This window comes from Salvelinus sp. IW2-2015, linkage group LG15, assembly GCF_002910315.2.
Source record: "Salvelinus sp. IW2-2015 linkage group LG15, ASM291031v2, whole genome shotgun sequence".
Classification (NCBI taxonomy): domain Eukaryota; kingdom Metazoa; phylum Chordata; class Actinopteri; order Salmoniformes; family Salmonidae; genus Salvelinus; species Salvelinus sp. IW2-2015.
Window position 1 is genome coordinate 14445154 of NC_036855.1, and position 13880 is coordinate 14459033.

Sequence of the window (13880 nt, forward strand, 5' to 3'; positions counted from 1 at the left end):
TTAATTTCTAAATAACTATTTTATTTACAGCTTGTTTCACCACTGACACAAACCAAACAACAGTAGGCCTACATACATTGACATTCAGTCTAGATAGATAGCTACAGTACATATTAAAACATACTTCGAACAATAATTAAGCAAGACTACATATTAATAAAAGTAATAACTGCCACCGAACTACATTTGTAAAGCTGGAAGACGGCTTAAAAATAGAGAATACCATCTCTTCAATAAAGCAACAAAAATTACAAAAGGAGTGGGACTGGCCCACTCCTTAAAAAATACCTTTAAAAAAATAACCAAGCATTAGAAAACAAACTAAACCTTGACCATAGAGGAAATTGCATATTGTAATGTTCATTATGCCGTTTTTTTTTTAATGGTTTCTGGAGCCGACCTCAATTCTACATGTAATATGAGCATCCGTTTTTCAAGCCACTGGGTTTGTTTCTTTCGATGCGTCCTACCTCCTCCTCTCTCAAAGTGGTGTGGTTGGAGTGGAGGCTGTAGTGGGCACTGTAACAGGATGGAGCCCCAGGTCTAGAGAGGGGGCTTCGTCTGGCTGGGCAGGACTCTTCTTTTGGGCCTCCAGTTTCTCCGTCAGCTGGGTGTACAACTCCTTCACCTGGTCACTGCTCTATGGACACCAGACAAGCACAGAGAACAGAGAATGAGGAATATGGAAATACAGTAGCTATGTCATAGGGCCAGGAGTTTCCTATGTCCCTGACTGTGTGACATAACCAGAAAAAATATGACTTTAGTTACAGTATAAGCCACAGGTGGAGTAAAAGTTGAATAAAAATACACAACACCTAGTGTGAGCCACATACTAGAAATATGAATCTAACTTCAATCACTGAGCTTATGAGGTTAATATAATGTTCTCATGCGGAAAATGCATGATTAAGCTATTCAGATGTCTCAATTACATGCATTGTTCGGAACCTGTTTCAAGCTACAAAAAAATAATAATCTAAAGGGCAGCTTGCCCACCTGTTTTGGGGGTTCCAGGGTTTTCAGTAAGGTCTCCACACAAGATGGCAAAACTTTGTGGTGAAGGTGAAGCAACAGACGTAGGGTGTGTCTGTGGACATTCTCTTTACTGGAATACACAAAAATATATGTCAGGGAGTTATGGGTTTCATGAGATAAGGCAAAATATGTAACAATTTGTATAGGAAGTACTATATTCATTCATTCATATATATACACACACACAAGTCGGAAGTTTACATACACTTAGGTTGGAGTCATTAAAACTCGTTTTTCAACCACTCCACAAATGTCTTGTTAACTAACTATAGTTTTGGCAAGTCGGTTAGTACATCTACTTTGTGCATGACACAAGTCATTTTTCCAACAATTGTTTACAGACAGATTATTTCACTGTATCACAATTCCAGTGGGTCAGAAGTTACATACACTAAGTTGACTGTTCCTTTAAACAGCTTCGAAAATTCCAGAAAATTATGTCATGGCTTTAGAAGCTTCTGATAGGCTAATTGACATCATTTGAGTCAATTGGAGGTGTACCTGTGGATGTATTTCAAGGCCTACCTTCAAACTCAGTGCTTCTTTGCTTGACACCATTGGAAAATCAAAAGAAATCAGCCAAGACCTCAGAAAAAAAAATGGTAGACCTCCACAAGTCTGGTTCATCATTGGGAGCAATTTCCAAACGCCGTTCAGCTGTACAAACAATAGTACGCAAGTATAAACACCATGGGACCACGCAGCCATCATACTGCTCAGGAAGGAGACGCGTTCTGTCTCCTAGAGATGAACGTACTTTGATGCGAAAAGTGCAAATCAATCCCAAAACAACAGCAAAGGACCTTGTGAAGATGCTGGAGGAAACGGGTACAAAACTATCTATAGCCACAATAAAACGAGTCCTATATCGACATAACCTGAAAGGCCGCTCAGTAAGGAAGAAAAAAATGGCTTCAGGACAACAAAGTTAAGGTATTGGAGTGGCCATCACAAAGCCCTGGCCTCAATCCTATAGACAATGTGTGGGAAGAACTGAAAAAGCATGTGCGAGCAAGGATGCCTACAAACCTGATTCATTTACACCAGCTCTGTCAGGAGGAATGGGCCAAAATTCACCCATCTTATTGTGGGAAGTGTGTGGAAGGCTACCCAACACGTTTGACCCAAGATAAACAATTTAAAGGCAATGATACCAAATACTAATTGAGTGTATGTAAACTTCTGACCCACTGGGAATGTGATGAAAGAAATAAAAGCTGAAATAAATCCTTCTCTCTATTATTCTGACATTTCACATTCTTAAAATGAAGTGGTGATCCAAACTGACCTAAAACAGGGAATTTTTACATGGATTAAATGTCAGAAATTGTGAAAAACTGAGTTTAAATGTATTTGGCTAAGGTGTATGTAAATTTCTTCCTTCAACTATACATACATACATGCAGTTGAAGTCGGACAATTCTATCAACCTCATGATTTGGTTTTTGCTCTGACATCCACTGTGGGACCTTATATAGACAGGTGTGCCTTTCCAAGTCATGTCCAAACATTTGAATTTACCACAAGTGGACTCTTAATCAAGTTGTAAAAACATCAAGGGTGATCAATGGAACAGGATGCATTTTGTATAAATTTGCACACAAAAAATAAATCTGTTTTCGCGTTGTCATTATGGTGTATTGTGTGTAGATTGATAACATTTTTATTTATTTAATCAATATTAAAATTAGTCTGTAATGTAACAAAATATGTAAAAAGGGAACCCGATGGTCGCTCTGACAGAGCTCCTCTGTGGATTCTTCTAGAAAGACAACCATCTCTGCAGCACTCCACCAATCAGGCCTTTATGGTAATGTGGCCAGATGGAAGCCACTCAACAGTAAAACGCACGACAGGCCGCTTGGAGTTTGCCCAAAGGCACCTAAAGAACTCTCAGACCATAAGAAACAAGATTCTCTGATCTGATGAAACCAAGATTGAACTATTTTGCCTGAATGCCAAGTGTCACATCTGGAAGAATCCTGAAACCTGGTGGTGGCAGCATCATGCTGTGGGGATGTTTTTCAGCGGCAGGGACTGGGAGACTAGTCAGGATCGAGGGAAAGATGAATGGAGCAAAGGTGAAGATTCACCTTCCAACATGACAACGACCCTAAGCACACAGCAAAGACAACGCAGGAGTGGCTTCGGGACAAATCTCTGAATGTCCTTGAGTGGCGGACGTGAAAATAGCTGTGCAGCGACGCTCCCCATCCAACCTGACAGAGCTTGAGAGGATCTGCAGAGAAGAATGGGAGAAACTCCCCAAATACAGTCTTGTAGCGTCATACCCAAAAAGACTTGAGGCTGTAATCGCTGCCAAAAGGTGCTTCAACAAAGTACTGAGTAAAGGGTCTGAATACTTATGTAAATGTTATGTCAGTTTTTAAATGTTTAATACATTTGCAAAAATGTATAATAGTAAATTTTTCCTTTGTCATTATGGGGTATTGTGTGTAGATTGAAGATTTTTTTTTAATTATCAATTTTACAATAAGGCTGTAACGTAACAAAAATGTGGGAAAAGACAAGGGATCTGAATACTTTCCAACTGCACTGTAAAATCTTATGACATCTATTCAGTGTGGTAATTAGTATTACCGAAAAAAAAAAAGATAAAAAAAACTTTGGCAGCCATGCCATTCTAAAGAGGTTTATTCTAACTAAGATTTATGGGAAGATTATTCCATTTAATTAGATCTGCTTTCATATTGTTGAGTAATGGAATAAAGTTCATATACTTTGTTGTCACTCATTAAGGATCCTAAGAATGTAATATTTTTTGTGTGGTATACTTAAAGGATTACTGTAGATCTTAAGTTATTTTTTTTCCTATTGCCATCTCGTTTTTTCCCACGTTCATTTTATATCCTGAGATTTTTTTATTTATTCTGCAAATATTTTTTGAAAAGGGGGCATCGAGTTTTCAATACTGGTCAGTAGACCATCTGCAATATAATTTATATGAATGTTTACCGGTTATGTTTGGGTCCTGTCTAATTCTTTCTACAAGCGGTTCAATTGCCAGTGAAAACAGGAGGGGGAGGGAGGACATCCCTGTATTGTGCTCCTTTCTAAAGCTATTCCATCAGATAATGTATTACTTTATGTATATTTTCGCTTTAGGACATTTATACAATTTTTTCAATAAAATGTGTTTTTTCAGATGAAAAGTTGAAAGCTTCCAATGTTTGAATAGAAAAGGCCATTCAAGACGGTCAAAAGCCTTTTTGGCATCAGCCATTATTGAGAAATCTATAGCTTGTTTTTTGTTGCGTATTGTGAGTACAGTATTCTACTTCAATGTCACAGATTTCATAAATGTGCAGTAAGATTTCCATCGGTTTCAAATGCAATATTTGCAGTAATCTCCTGTACGTCCCATGACAAGACCGACCTGGAGAAAGAGGCGAGGAGAAAAGCATCAAACACAGCAGAGCAGAACTCTTCAGTCCCAAACTCATCAGAGAGCAAGGTGAGGTGCCCTGTCAGGAGGTGCAGGAAGATGTCCCCAAAGGCCATTTCGTTGTGGGTCTCCACTGCAGTTAAATGAAAAAACGAATGTTGAGAGCCAGGATAACAACAATACACTAACAGCATTTCTTTCCTTCTATTAACCTGTGGCAAAACAAGTGCAGAACCTACCCAAAGCGGGAAGTAACCGTTGTAAGGCATTCTTGTTCCTCTGCTTGGCAATGTGGAGTGTGTAATACAGACCTATCTCACATGCCACCCTGTTCCCCTGCAGGTACCTAGGGCAGAGGAGAACCCACTTTAAATCAGAGACTTCTCATTGAAACGCATTAAACATAAAGCTCTCATGTACACCGCACATAATATTGACAATTTAAATTCACATGGGGGCGGCAGGTAGCCTAGTGGTTAGAGCGTTGGGCCAGTAACCTAAATGTTGCTAGATAGAAACCACGAGCTGACAAGGAAAAAAATTAATCTGTCGTTCTGCCCCTGAACAAGGCAGTTAACCCACTGTTCCTAGGCTGTCATTGTAAATAAGAATTTGTTCTTAACTGACTTTCCTAGTTAAATAAAAGGTTAAATAAAATGAATAAAAACATGTATATTTTTTGAATATCAATACGACGTGTTTTACATTCTATATTTTTATAAAACATTTAATTAGAGCCATACAAAGTCTACCAAAGTAACATGTTCCATTCTAACCCCATCCCCTGTGTGACAGCCCATCCCAGTGGTTACTTGTTGAAGGCATCAGGCAGGGCTGTGGGGTAAGCGAGGGAGGTCTTCTCCTCACTGGGGAGCTTCTGTTCTACAGTGAAGGTGTAGTCGTCCACAACTACTGACAACATGGCTGGTAGAAAACGGGTTACAACCTCCAGTTCCTGAGAGGGAAGTAATCAAATATGATGAGTCTCTGCCCTGGCTGGTTATGTCACATCTACCCCATCTAGCAGTGGTAATTGTAAAGAGGTTGTTTTCCAGCTCTGTGAGTCAAACTATTGTTACTGTGTAGCTCATAAGAAATATATTACAGACTCGTAAACTCACTGAAGAAAAACACATGATTATATAATAATACTAGTGGAAACAAGAAGTGAATGCATACCAATCTGGGCTCTTTAAAGACTTGGCTGTCAATCATATCCCAAGCCCCTTGACCAAGAGACAGCATTCTGAGCAGCAGCATCAGGTCTGGACTGTCCTGTTAATTCCCACAGAAATATCTCTCTTCAGTAGTGGCAGTAGCTTTCCCCATAGCTTTGACAGAATATAGAAATGGATAGAAAGAACATAAGACCACAAAAGACAACATTGAATGTCTTACTCTGGGTAGAGCGTCCTGGCTGAGCAATTCTTGCAAGTTTCGGACCGTACTCAAAACCAGGGTGTTACAGGCAAATGGGTCGCACAGGATCATGGACAGGTCCCTGGAAAGCAATAAGACCCACAACATTTGTCACATCTTTTTATGAATCCTACAATCATAAGCCATGTTCAATCACATTTCCTCCACTCTTCTTTTCTCACCCAAGTACTTGCTCCTGTCCTTTCTTCACTCCATCCAGAAAACCTTGCAATTCCCGGGCTCGCTTGGCATCCACAAACTTCTCACGGATACAGGCATCCAAGCACCAGGTGAACTGCCAAGATAGACATAAATACGGCACTCTGCATCAGCATGCAGAACATTCACCACTGTATTTGCATACGTTTTAAATCAATACTATTTCTGTTTCAGTTGGCCTACAGAAGAAGGCAACTCAGATCAGTTGCACTGTCTCTTTCCTAGGAAGTGAGCATACCTTATGGCAGGGATCTACTGAACAGATCTCACTGATGTCCAGGTCATGGAGGGACATGAGCAGCTCTGCACGCAAGGTGCAATAGTGGACGTTACGCGTACGCAGGAAGAGGGTTCGCAGGAACTGAAGTACCATGTCATACAGTTTCACATTCTTCCCAATCATCTGGGTCAACTTCAAGACTACCTGTACATGAAACAGAAAAAGGGTTAGCCTCTGTGAGAGAAAAATGACATATTTACCTGATTTGATATTAATAGTTAGCAATTAATACTTAACGATTAGGAAGACATTTCTGTGCTGTTAGTGTCTGTGTTTTCATGGGTTCCACTCTAGCTCCCTGCAGCTAATCTGGGCGTATGGTCACTAGAGATGGCTTGAGCTGACAAATGAGTTAAAGACCGCATTACATAGACAAGATGTGGTGGGTGTAACCGAGATAGCCAGGAGGAGTTTAGAACAATTCATCATTGTCTCTAAATCATTCTTGCATCTGGGAAACTAAGCCAGGGTGGGGTTAAGACAACAACCCACATGCAGATAACAGGATGAACCCAGAGTGGCTTATGATGCTCCTTGGTCTGCATTAGGGGGGTTGAACCAACCATGGCTGATCATTGTTAGAGTCAGCTATATATATAGTACTGTGCATTTGTGTAAAGGTTAGGTTACTCGGTCCAACACTCAAGGGTGGTGGGGGGGGGGGTCAACCAGCCTCATTATTGCAATAATTAATCGATACTGAATAAAGATGATTGTTTGAAGGAATGACCAAGTCTCTCTCACTCTGTTAGAATTTCCACCACACCTCAAACACACCCAACTCTCTTCGGAGTTCATAGACAAAAGGTTGATTGACTAGTAAAAACTATTTTTATAACGGGCCCCTGGCCCTAATCAAAACAAATCCTTACTGGAATGTGAACAAAATCTATTGGGAATCAAAAGGCAATGAAAAGGTCCAGATGTACTGGGGTGGCTCACCTCTCCTTGGCGTCTTGCTTTGGGGGAGGGGCTGAAGAAGTTGTGCAGAATAGAGAGATCACTGCTGAAAAGTGCTGCCTCCTTCTCCACAATATACTGCTTGAGCAGGGGCGAAACCTCATCCCCGAAGAGAGCCTGGTTGTCCTGCCAGATCTGCCTCTTCACCTCAACAGCACAGACCTTATACAGTTCCTTATCAGCCATTACAAGCTTCAGCTTTTTCTCTGGAACCTGTTCATAGCAAGTCAGTCAGGAAATACATTTCAAATACTGAGCTGTGGTAGGATCAGTGTTTTGAAGAGAGAAAACATGGCCAATGGCAGGTGCAAACAACTATAAATAGAAAAGATCTGCATTGCGGGTTAATGAGGTGCATTCACTAAAAGTATGGTGGGAAGACAGAGACTTGCCTTTGGAAGATGTTTCAGAACCTGCATGACCACTGGCTGAATGGAAGGCATCTTCACCAGCGGAAAACTCTTCTCGAGAAGCTCTTCAAGTTTCCCATAACTGTAGAGGGAGGTGGAACAACAACATGTCTAACATGTACAACGGTTTAAACTGATGATTTCGCTATACAGACCTGCTGTTTACGAGCTAACTATTAGCCAGCTATACATATGTAAAGAGATGTCGCACCGTTCCTCATCCTTGCCCTCCGCGATAGTGGCGACTCGCTCCATCAACTTGTCACGAAGCTCATCAAAGACAGACTGGTGAAACTCCAACCGAGGAGTCCCGTGAAGGTCCAGGAAGGGAAGAGCTGACTGAAGAGTTGGCAACAAAATGCCATTTTCTGTCTGCAAACAACACATTATCAGACCGGCGGTAAGATAATAATCAATGCACTGAAATAGTGGTGTTATTCATTTGATAAATCAAAGCAGTGATATTTTATTGTAATTTATACTCAGGGAGGTTGCTAAGTAGGGAAAGTGGATCAATCTAAATGGTGTGTTAATTAGTAACAATTATTAGGAGTTAAGTGGCAAGTGGTTAGTGAGCATAGGTCTCGTCATTCAAATAACATTAGCTAACATTAGCTAGCTACCTTTGTTGTTAGCACATAGCTAGCTAGCCAGGTTATTTTCTGTCAAATTGGGCTACTTTGAAAACAAAGTCGTGGGTGAAAATGTATTGGTCGCCGGTGGCGTTTTATGGGCTATTTCTAAGTTGCACAGCTGCGGCCATTGCATTTCTCAATAAAAAATTATTCAAATATAAATATATACATACACACACACATTACATTGAGATAAAGAATTCAGACCCTTTACTCAGTACTTTGTTGAAGCACCTTTGGCAGCAATTACAGCCTCAAGTCTTCTTGAGTATGACGCTACAAGCTTTGCACACCTGTATGAGGAGTTTCTCCCATTCTTCTCTGCAGATCCTCTCAAGCTCTGTCAGGTTGGATGGGGAGCGTCGCTGAACAGCTATGTTCAGGTCTCTCCAGAGATGTTCGATCGGGTGTAAGTCCGGGATCTGGCTGGGCCACTGAAGGACAGTCAGAGACTTGTCCCGAAGCAACCCCTTAGTTTTCTTGGCTGTGTGCTTAGGGTCGTTGTCCTGTTTGAAGGTGAACCTTCGACCCAGGCAGAGGTCCTGAGCAGGTTTTCATCAAGGATCTCTCTGTACTTTGCTCCATTCATCTTTCCCTCGATCCTGACTAGTCTCCCAGTCCCTGCCGCTGAAAGACGTCCCCCACAGCATGATGCAACCACCACCATGCTTCACCGTAAGGATGGTGCGGGTTTTCTCCAGACGTGACATTTGGCATTCAGGCCAAAGAGTTGAATCTTGGTTCCATCAGACCAGAGAATCTTGTTTCTCATGGTCTGAGATTCCTTTAGATCTCTTTTGGCAAACTCCAAGCGGGCTGTCATGTGCCTTTTACTGATGAGTGGCTTCCGTCTGGCCACTCTACCATAAAGGACTGATTGGTGGAATGCTGCAGAGATGGTTGTCCTTCTGGAAGGTTCTCCCATCTCCACAGAGAAACTCTGAAGCTCTGTCAGTGACCATCTGGTTCTTGGTCACTTCCCTGACCAAGGCTCTTCTCCCCTGATTGCTCAGTTCAGCAGGGTGGCCAGCACTAGGATGAGGATGTGTGGTTCCAAACTTCTTCCATTTAAGAAAAATGGAGGCCACTGTGTTCTTGGGCGCTTCAATGCTGCAGACATGTTTTGGTACCTTTCCCCAGATCTGTGCCTCGACACAATCCTGTCGCGGAGCTCTACAGACAATTCCTTCGACCTCAAGGCTTGGATTTTGCTATCAACTGTAGGATCTTATTTATATACACACACTACCGTTCAAAAGTTTGGGGTCACAGACATTTCCTTCTTTTTGAAAGAAAAGCCATTTTTTTGTCCACTAAAATAACATAAAATTGATCAGAAAAACAGTGTAGACATTGTTAATGTTGTAAATGACTATTGTAGCTGGAAAGGGCAGATTATTAAATGGAATATCTACATAGACGTACAGAGGCCTATTATCAGCAACCATCACTCCTGTGTTCCAATGGCATGTTGTGTTAGCTAATCCAAGTATATCATTTTAAAAGGCTAATTGATCATTAGAAAACCCTTTTGCAATTATGTTAGCAAAGCTGAAAACTGTTGTCCTGGTTAAAGAAGCAATAAAACTGGCCTTCTTTAGACTAGTTGAGTATCTGGAGCATCGGCATTTGCGGGTTTGATTTCAGGCTCACAATGGCCAGAAACAAAGAACTATCTTCTGAAACTTTACAGTCTACTCTTGTTCTGAGAAATGAAGGCTATTCCATGCGAGAAATTGCCAAGAAACTGAAGATCTCATACAATGCTGTGTACTACTCCCTTCACAGAACAGAAAGAGGAGTGGGAGGCCCCGGTGCACAACTGAGCAAGAGGACAAGTACATTAGAGTGTCTAGTTTGAGAAACAGACACCTCACAAGTCCTCAACTGGCAGCTTCATTAAATGAACTCAGCAAAAAAAAGTAACGTCCCCTTTTCAGGACCCTGTCTTTCAAAGATAAATCATAAAAATCCAAATTCACAGATCTTCATTGTAAAGGGTTTAAACACTGTTTCCCTTGCTTGTTCAATGAACCATAAACAATTAATGAACATGCACCTGTGGAACGGTCGTTAAGACTGTGAGACGCCCAAGACAGAGCTAAAGGGAGACAGGACGGACAGCTGATCGTCCTCGCAGTGGCAGACCACGTGTAACAACACCTGCACAGGACCGGTACACCCGAACATCACACCTGCGGGACAGGTACAGGATGGCAACAACAACTGCCCGAGTTAYACCAGGAACGCACAATCCCTCCATCAGTGCTCAGACTGTCCACAATAGGCTGAGAGAGGCTGGACTGAAAGCTTGTAGGCCTGTTGTGAGGCAGGTCCTCACCAGACATCACCTGCAACAACATCGCCTATGGGCACAAACCCACTGTCGCTGGACCAGACAGGACTGGCAAAAAGTGCTCTTCACTGATGAGTCGCGGTTTTGTCTCATCGGGGGTGATGATCGGATTCCCGTTAATCGTCGAACGAATGAGCGTTACACCGAGGCCTGTACTCTGGAACGGGATCGATTTGGAGGTGGAGGGTCCGCCGTGGTCTTTTTTCTCGTGATTTCATTTTCTTGGTTTTTGGTGCATTGGGGGGGTTTCTTGGGGATGGGGAATGGAATTAATTTGACTTTTTATTATTTTCTTTCGTTTTCTTTCTTGGGGGGGTGACTGTGGGAGGGGTCTCGGATGGTTGAGGGACAGCTATGAGGCGGGGTCTTGGAAGGTTCGCGTCCCTGTTTTTTTGGCCTTGTGGGAGATCTGTCGACGTGCCCTTGAGCAGGGCGTTGACCCTGGATGCTTCTGTGTGTCGCTCTGAATGGGAGACTGTTGGATGACTGGTGTGGTGTAGTTGTTAAGCGGCTTTACTGCAAGTATATAGGAGTATTGGTGTCTCTGGCCTGGTTTGCTAACTACCTCTCTCAAAGAGTGCAGTGTATAAAGTCAGAACATCTGCTGTCTCAGCCACTGCCTGTCCCCAAGGCTCGATCCTAGGCCCCATGCTCCTCAATTTACATCAACAACATAGCTCAGTAGGAAGCTCTCATCCATTTATACACAGATGATACAGTCTTATACTCAGCTGGCCCCTCCCCTGACTTTTTGTTAAATGCTCTACAACAAAGCTTTCATAGTGTCCAACAAGCTTTCTCTGCCCTTAACCTTGTTCTGAACACCTCCAAAACAAAGGTCATGTTGTTTGGTAAGAAGAATGCCCCTCTCCCCACAGGTGTGATTACTACCTCTGAGGGTTTAGAGCTTGAGGTCGTCACATCATACAAGTAGTTGGGAGTATGGCTAGACGGTACACTGTCCAGTACACTGTCCATATCAAAGCTGCAGGCTAAAGTTAAATCTAGACTTGGTTTCCTCTATCGTAATCGCTCCTCTTTCACCCCGGCTGCCAAACTAACCCTGATTCAGATTACCATCCTACCCATGCTAGATTACAGAGACATAATTTATAGATCGGCAGGTAAGGGTGCTCTTGAGCGGCTAGATGTTCTTTACCATTCGGCCATCAGATTTGCCACCAATGCTTCTTATAGGACACATCACTGCACTCTATACTCCTCTGTAACTGGTCATCTCTGTATACCCATCGCAAGACCCACAGGTTGATGTTAATAAAACCCTCTTAGGCCTCACCCGCCCCTATCTGAGATATCTACCGCAGCCCTCATTCTTCACAAACAACACCCGTTCTGCCAGTCACATTCTGTTAAAGATCCCCAAAGCACACACATCCCTGGGTCGCTCCTCTTTTCAGTTCGCTGCAGCTAGCAACTGGAACGAGCTGCAACAAACACTCAAACTGGACAGTTTTTATCTCAATCTCTTCATTCAATCATGGACAGTCTTACTGACAGTTATGGCTGCTTTGCGTGATGTATTGTTGTCTCTACCTTCTTTCCCTTTGTGCTGTTGTCTGTGCCCAATAATGTTTGTACCCTGTTTTGTGCTGCTGCCATGTTGTGTTGCTACCAAGTTGTTATCATGTTGTGTTGCTACCATGCTGTGTTGTCATGTTTTGCTGCCATGCTTTGTTGTCGTCTTAGGTCTCTCTTTATGTAGTGTGGTCTCAAATGTCGTGATGTGTGTTTTGTCCTCCCGGGACGGGGGGTGGGGCCCACGGAAGCACCTGCTGCTCGTTGAGAAGAAGTCTCCAATAACACTTTTTTGAAAATGTATCGCTAGAGGGGTCTGAATACTCGCTAAATATAGCAACAAAGTCGCTAAATTGACAACACTGGACCTGGCAACCCTGCCCTCTCTTGCCCTTTCTTTGCTGTGAAAGATGCAAGTTTGTGTTCTCGTAGTAGACTAAGGCAAAGTTTCCTCCATTGCAAAAATACTGAATCGTAGTCAATACCTAGCGGAATCGAAGCTTGAGACCCAGAAATGGGAGTCGACTGCAAGCAGTTGAGGAATATTTTATTTTGCAACTATGGGACTGGTTTAGATTGTTCACATGTAAAAAAAACATGAGACGAAATATAGTTTACATCTGCACAATGAGCACGTGTCTCTCAAATACATCGTTACAGTTGCTGGTTAGCTAGCTATTGGATTTTTTACATATTAACATTGACATGAAATATCTCAAAACAAGACATGGTATCATGAACAAGATGAAACGAGTCCCTACATGGCCGTTTCATTGTTGGTAGCTAACGTTATCTGGCCATCCAGAATCACAACTACTCGCGGACTTCTGCCCCATTGAAGTGTGCACATCGTTTTTTTTGTGACGTCAGCTAACCCACCTATCTTCATGCTATACTGCCTTTGCTTTGTTGTCACTGAAACATTATGTTGGCTGCAACGGTGTTAAAACCGGCTATGAAAGTAGAGGGCTTTATGTTTCTAGAACCATACCGCAATTGAGAATCGATTCTCGTTTAGTAGAGTATTTGGCAGCTAGAGCCAATTCGCCTACAAATAGAATACTTGAAATATAGTAGGAGTAACGTAAGGCTATTTTAGTGCAAGACTATTGGACTAACGTTGTTTAAATGACAGCGGTACGTTAACTACCCACTTAAATTATAATTATCGTCAATAATAAACACAACGCATAGCTTGAACCACTTTGTCGATCCGCTAGTATCATCATGTTTAGCTGTTGTTAGCTAAAGCTACTTAGCTTACCTGAAACTGGTCAATGGCTTTCAGAGGCTCTGTGCAGTTAGTCAGTGTTTCTTTTAGATCCTCGCCATTGGATATCCCAAGCTCAGGTAGGCCCGCAAACATTTTCAATTGTGTACGATATAACTACACAAACGTTTAATCAAAGAAACATAGGGCTAATAATACAATATATTCGTAAACGAAGGACTACAAGTTCGATACTTTATTTTTAGCTAATTACGCACGATTCCTGTAAGCAGTGCACCCAGTAAAGAGGCCGATGTGCACAAACAATCCGAAACGCAATTATTTCCGCTTCTCCATAGAATGACATATTGGAACCCGGATTCAAGAATACAACATGAATTAGGAACAGTC

General features: G+C 42.2%; 1 protein-coding gene across 1 annotated transcript; it reads right to left on the minus strand.

Moving 5' to 3' along the window:
• On the minus strand, positions 1-13803 carry LOC111974858 (negative elongation factor B). Its single transcript, XM_024002918.2, has 13 exons — positions 13524-13803; positions 7944-8104; positions 7715-7814; positions 7305-7535; positions 6321-6506; positions 6046-6158; positions 5843-5945; positions 5624-5719; positions 5257-5399; positions 4684-4790; positions 4436-4577; positions 1000-1108; positions 1-640 (listed from the first exon to the last, which is right to left on the minus strand). The coding sequence occupies exons 1-13, from the start codon at positions 13623-13625 to the stop codon at positions 482-484; spliced, it is 1752 nt and encodes a 583-aa protein (XP_023858686.1). The 5' UTR covers positions 13626-13803; the 3' UTR covers positions 1-481.
• Positions 13804-13880: the final 77 nt, after the last annotated feature.

Coding starts and splice junctions, on each gene's coding strand:
- LOC111974858 (XM_024002918.2), bottom strand. CDS start 13,625: ATGTTTGCGGGCCTACCTGAGCTTGGGATATCCAATGGCGAGGATCTA. Junction 6,159..6,320: donor CAGTAGATCCCTGCCATAAG/GTATGCTCACTT, acceptor CTATCTTGGCAG/TTCACCTGGTGCTTGGATGC. Junction 5,400..5,623: donor TCTTTAAAGAGCCCAGATTG/GTATGCATTCAC, acceptor CTTCCCTCTCAG/GAACTGGAGGTTGTAACCCG.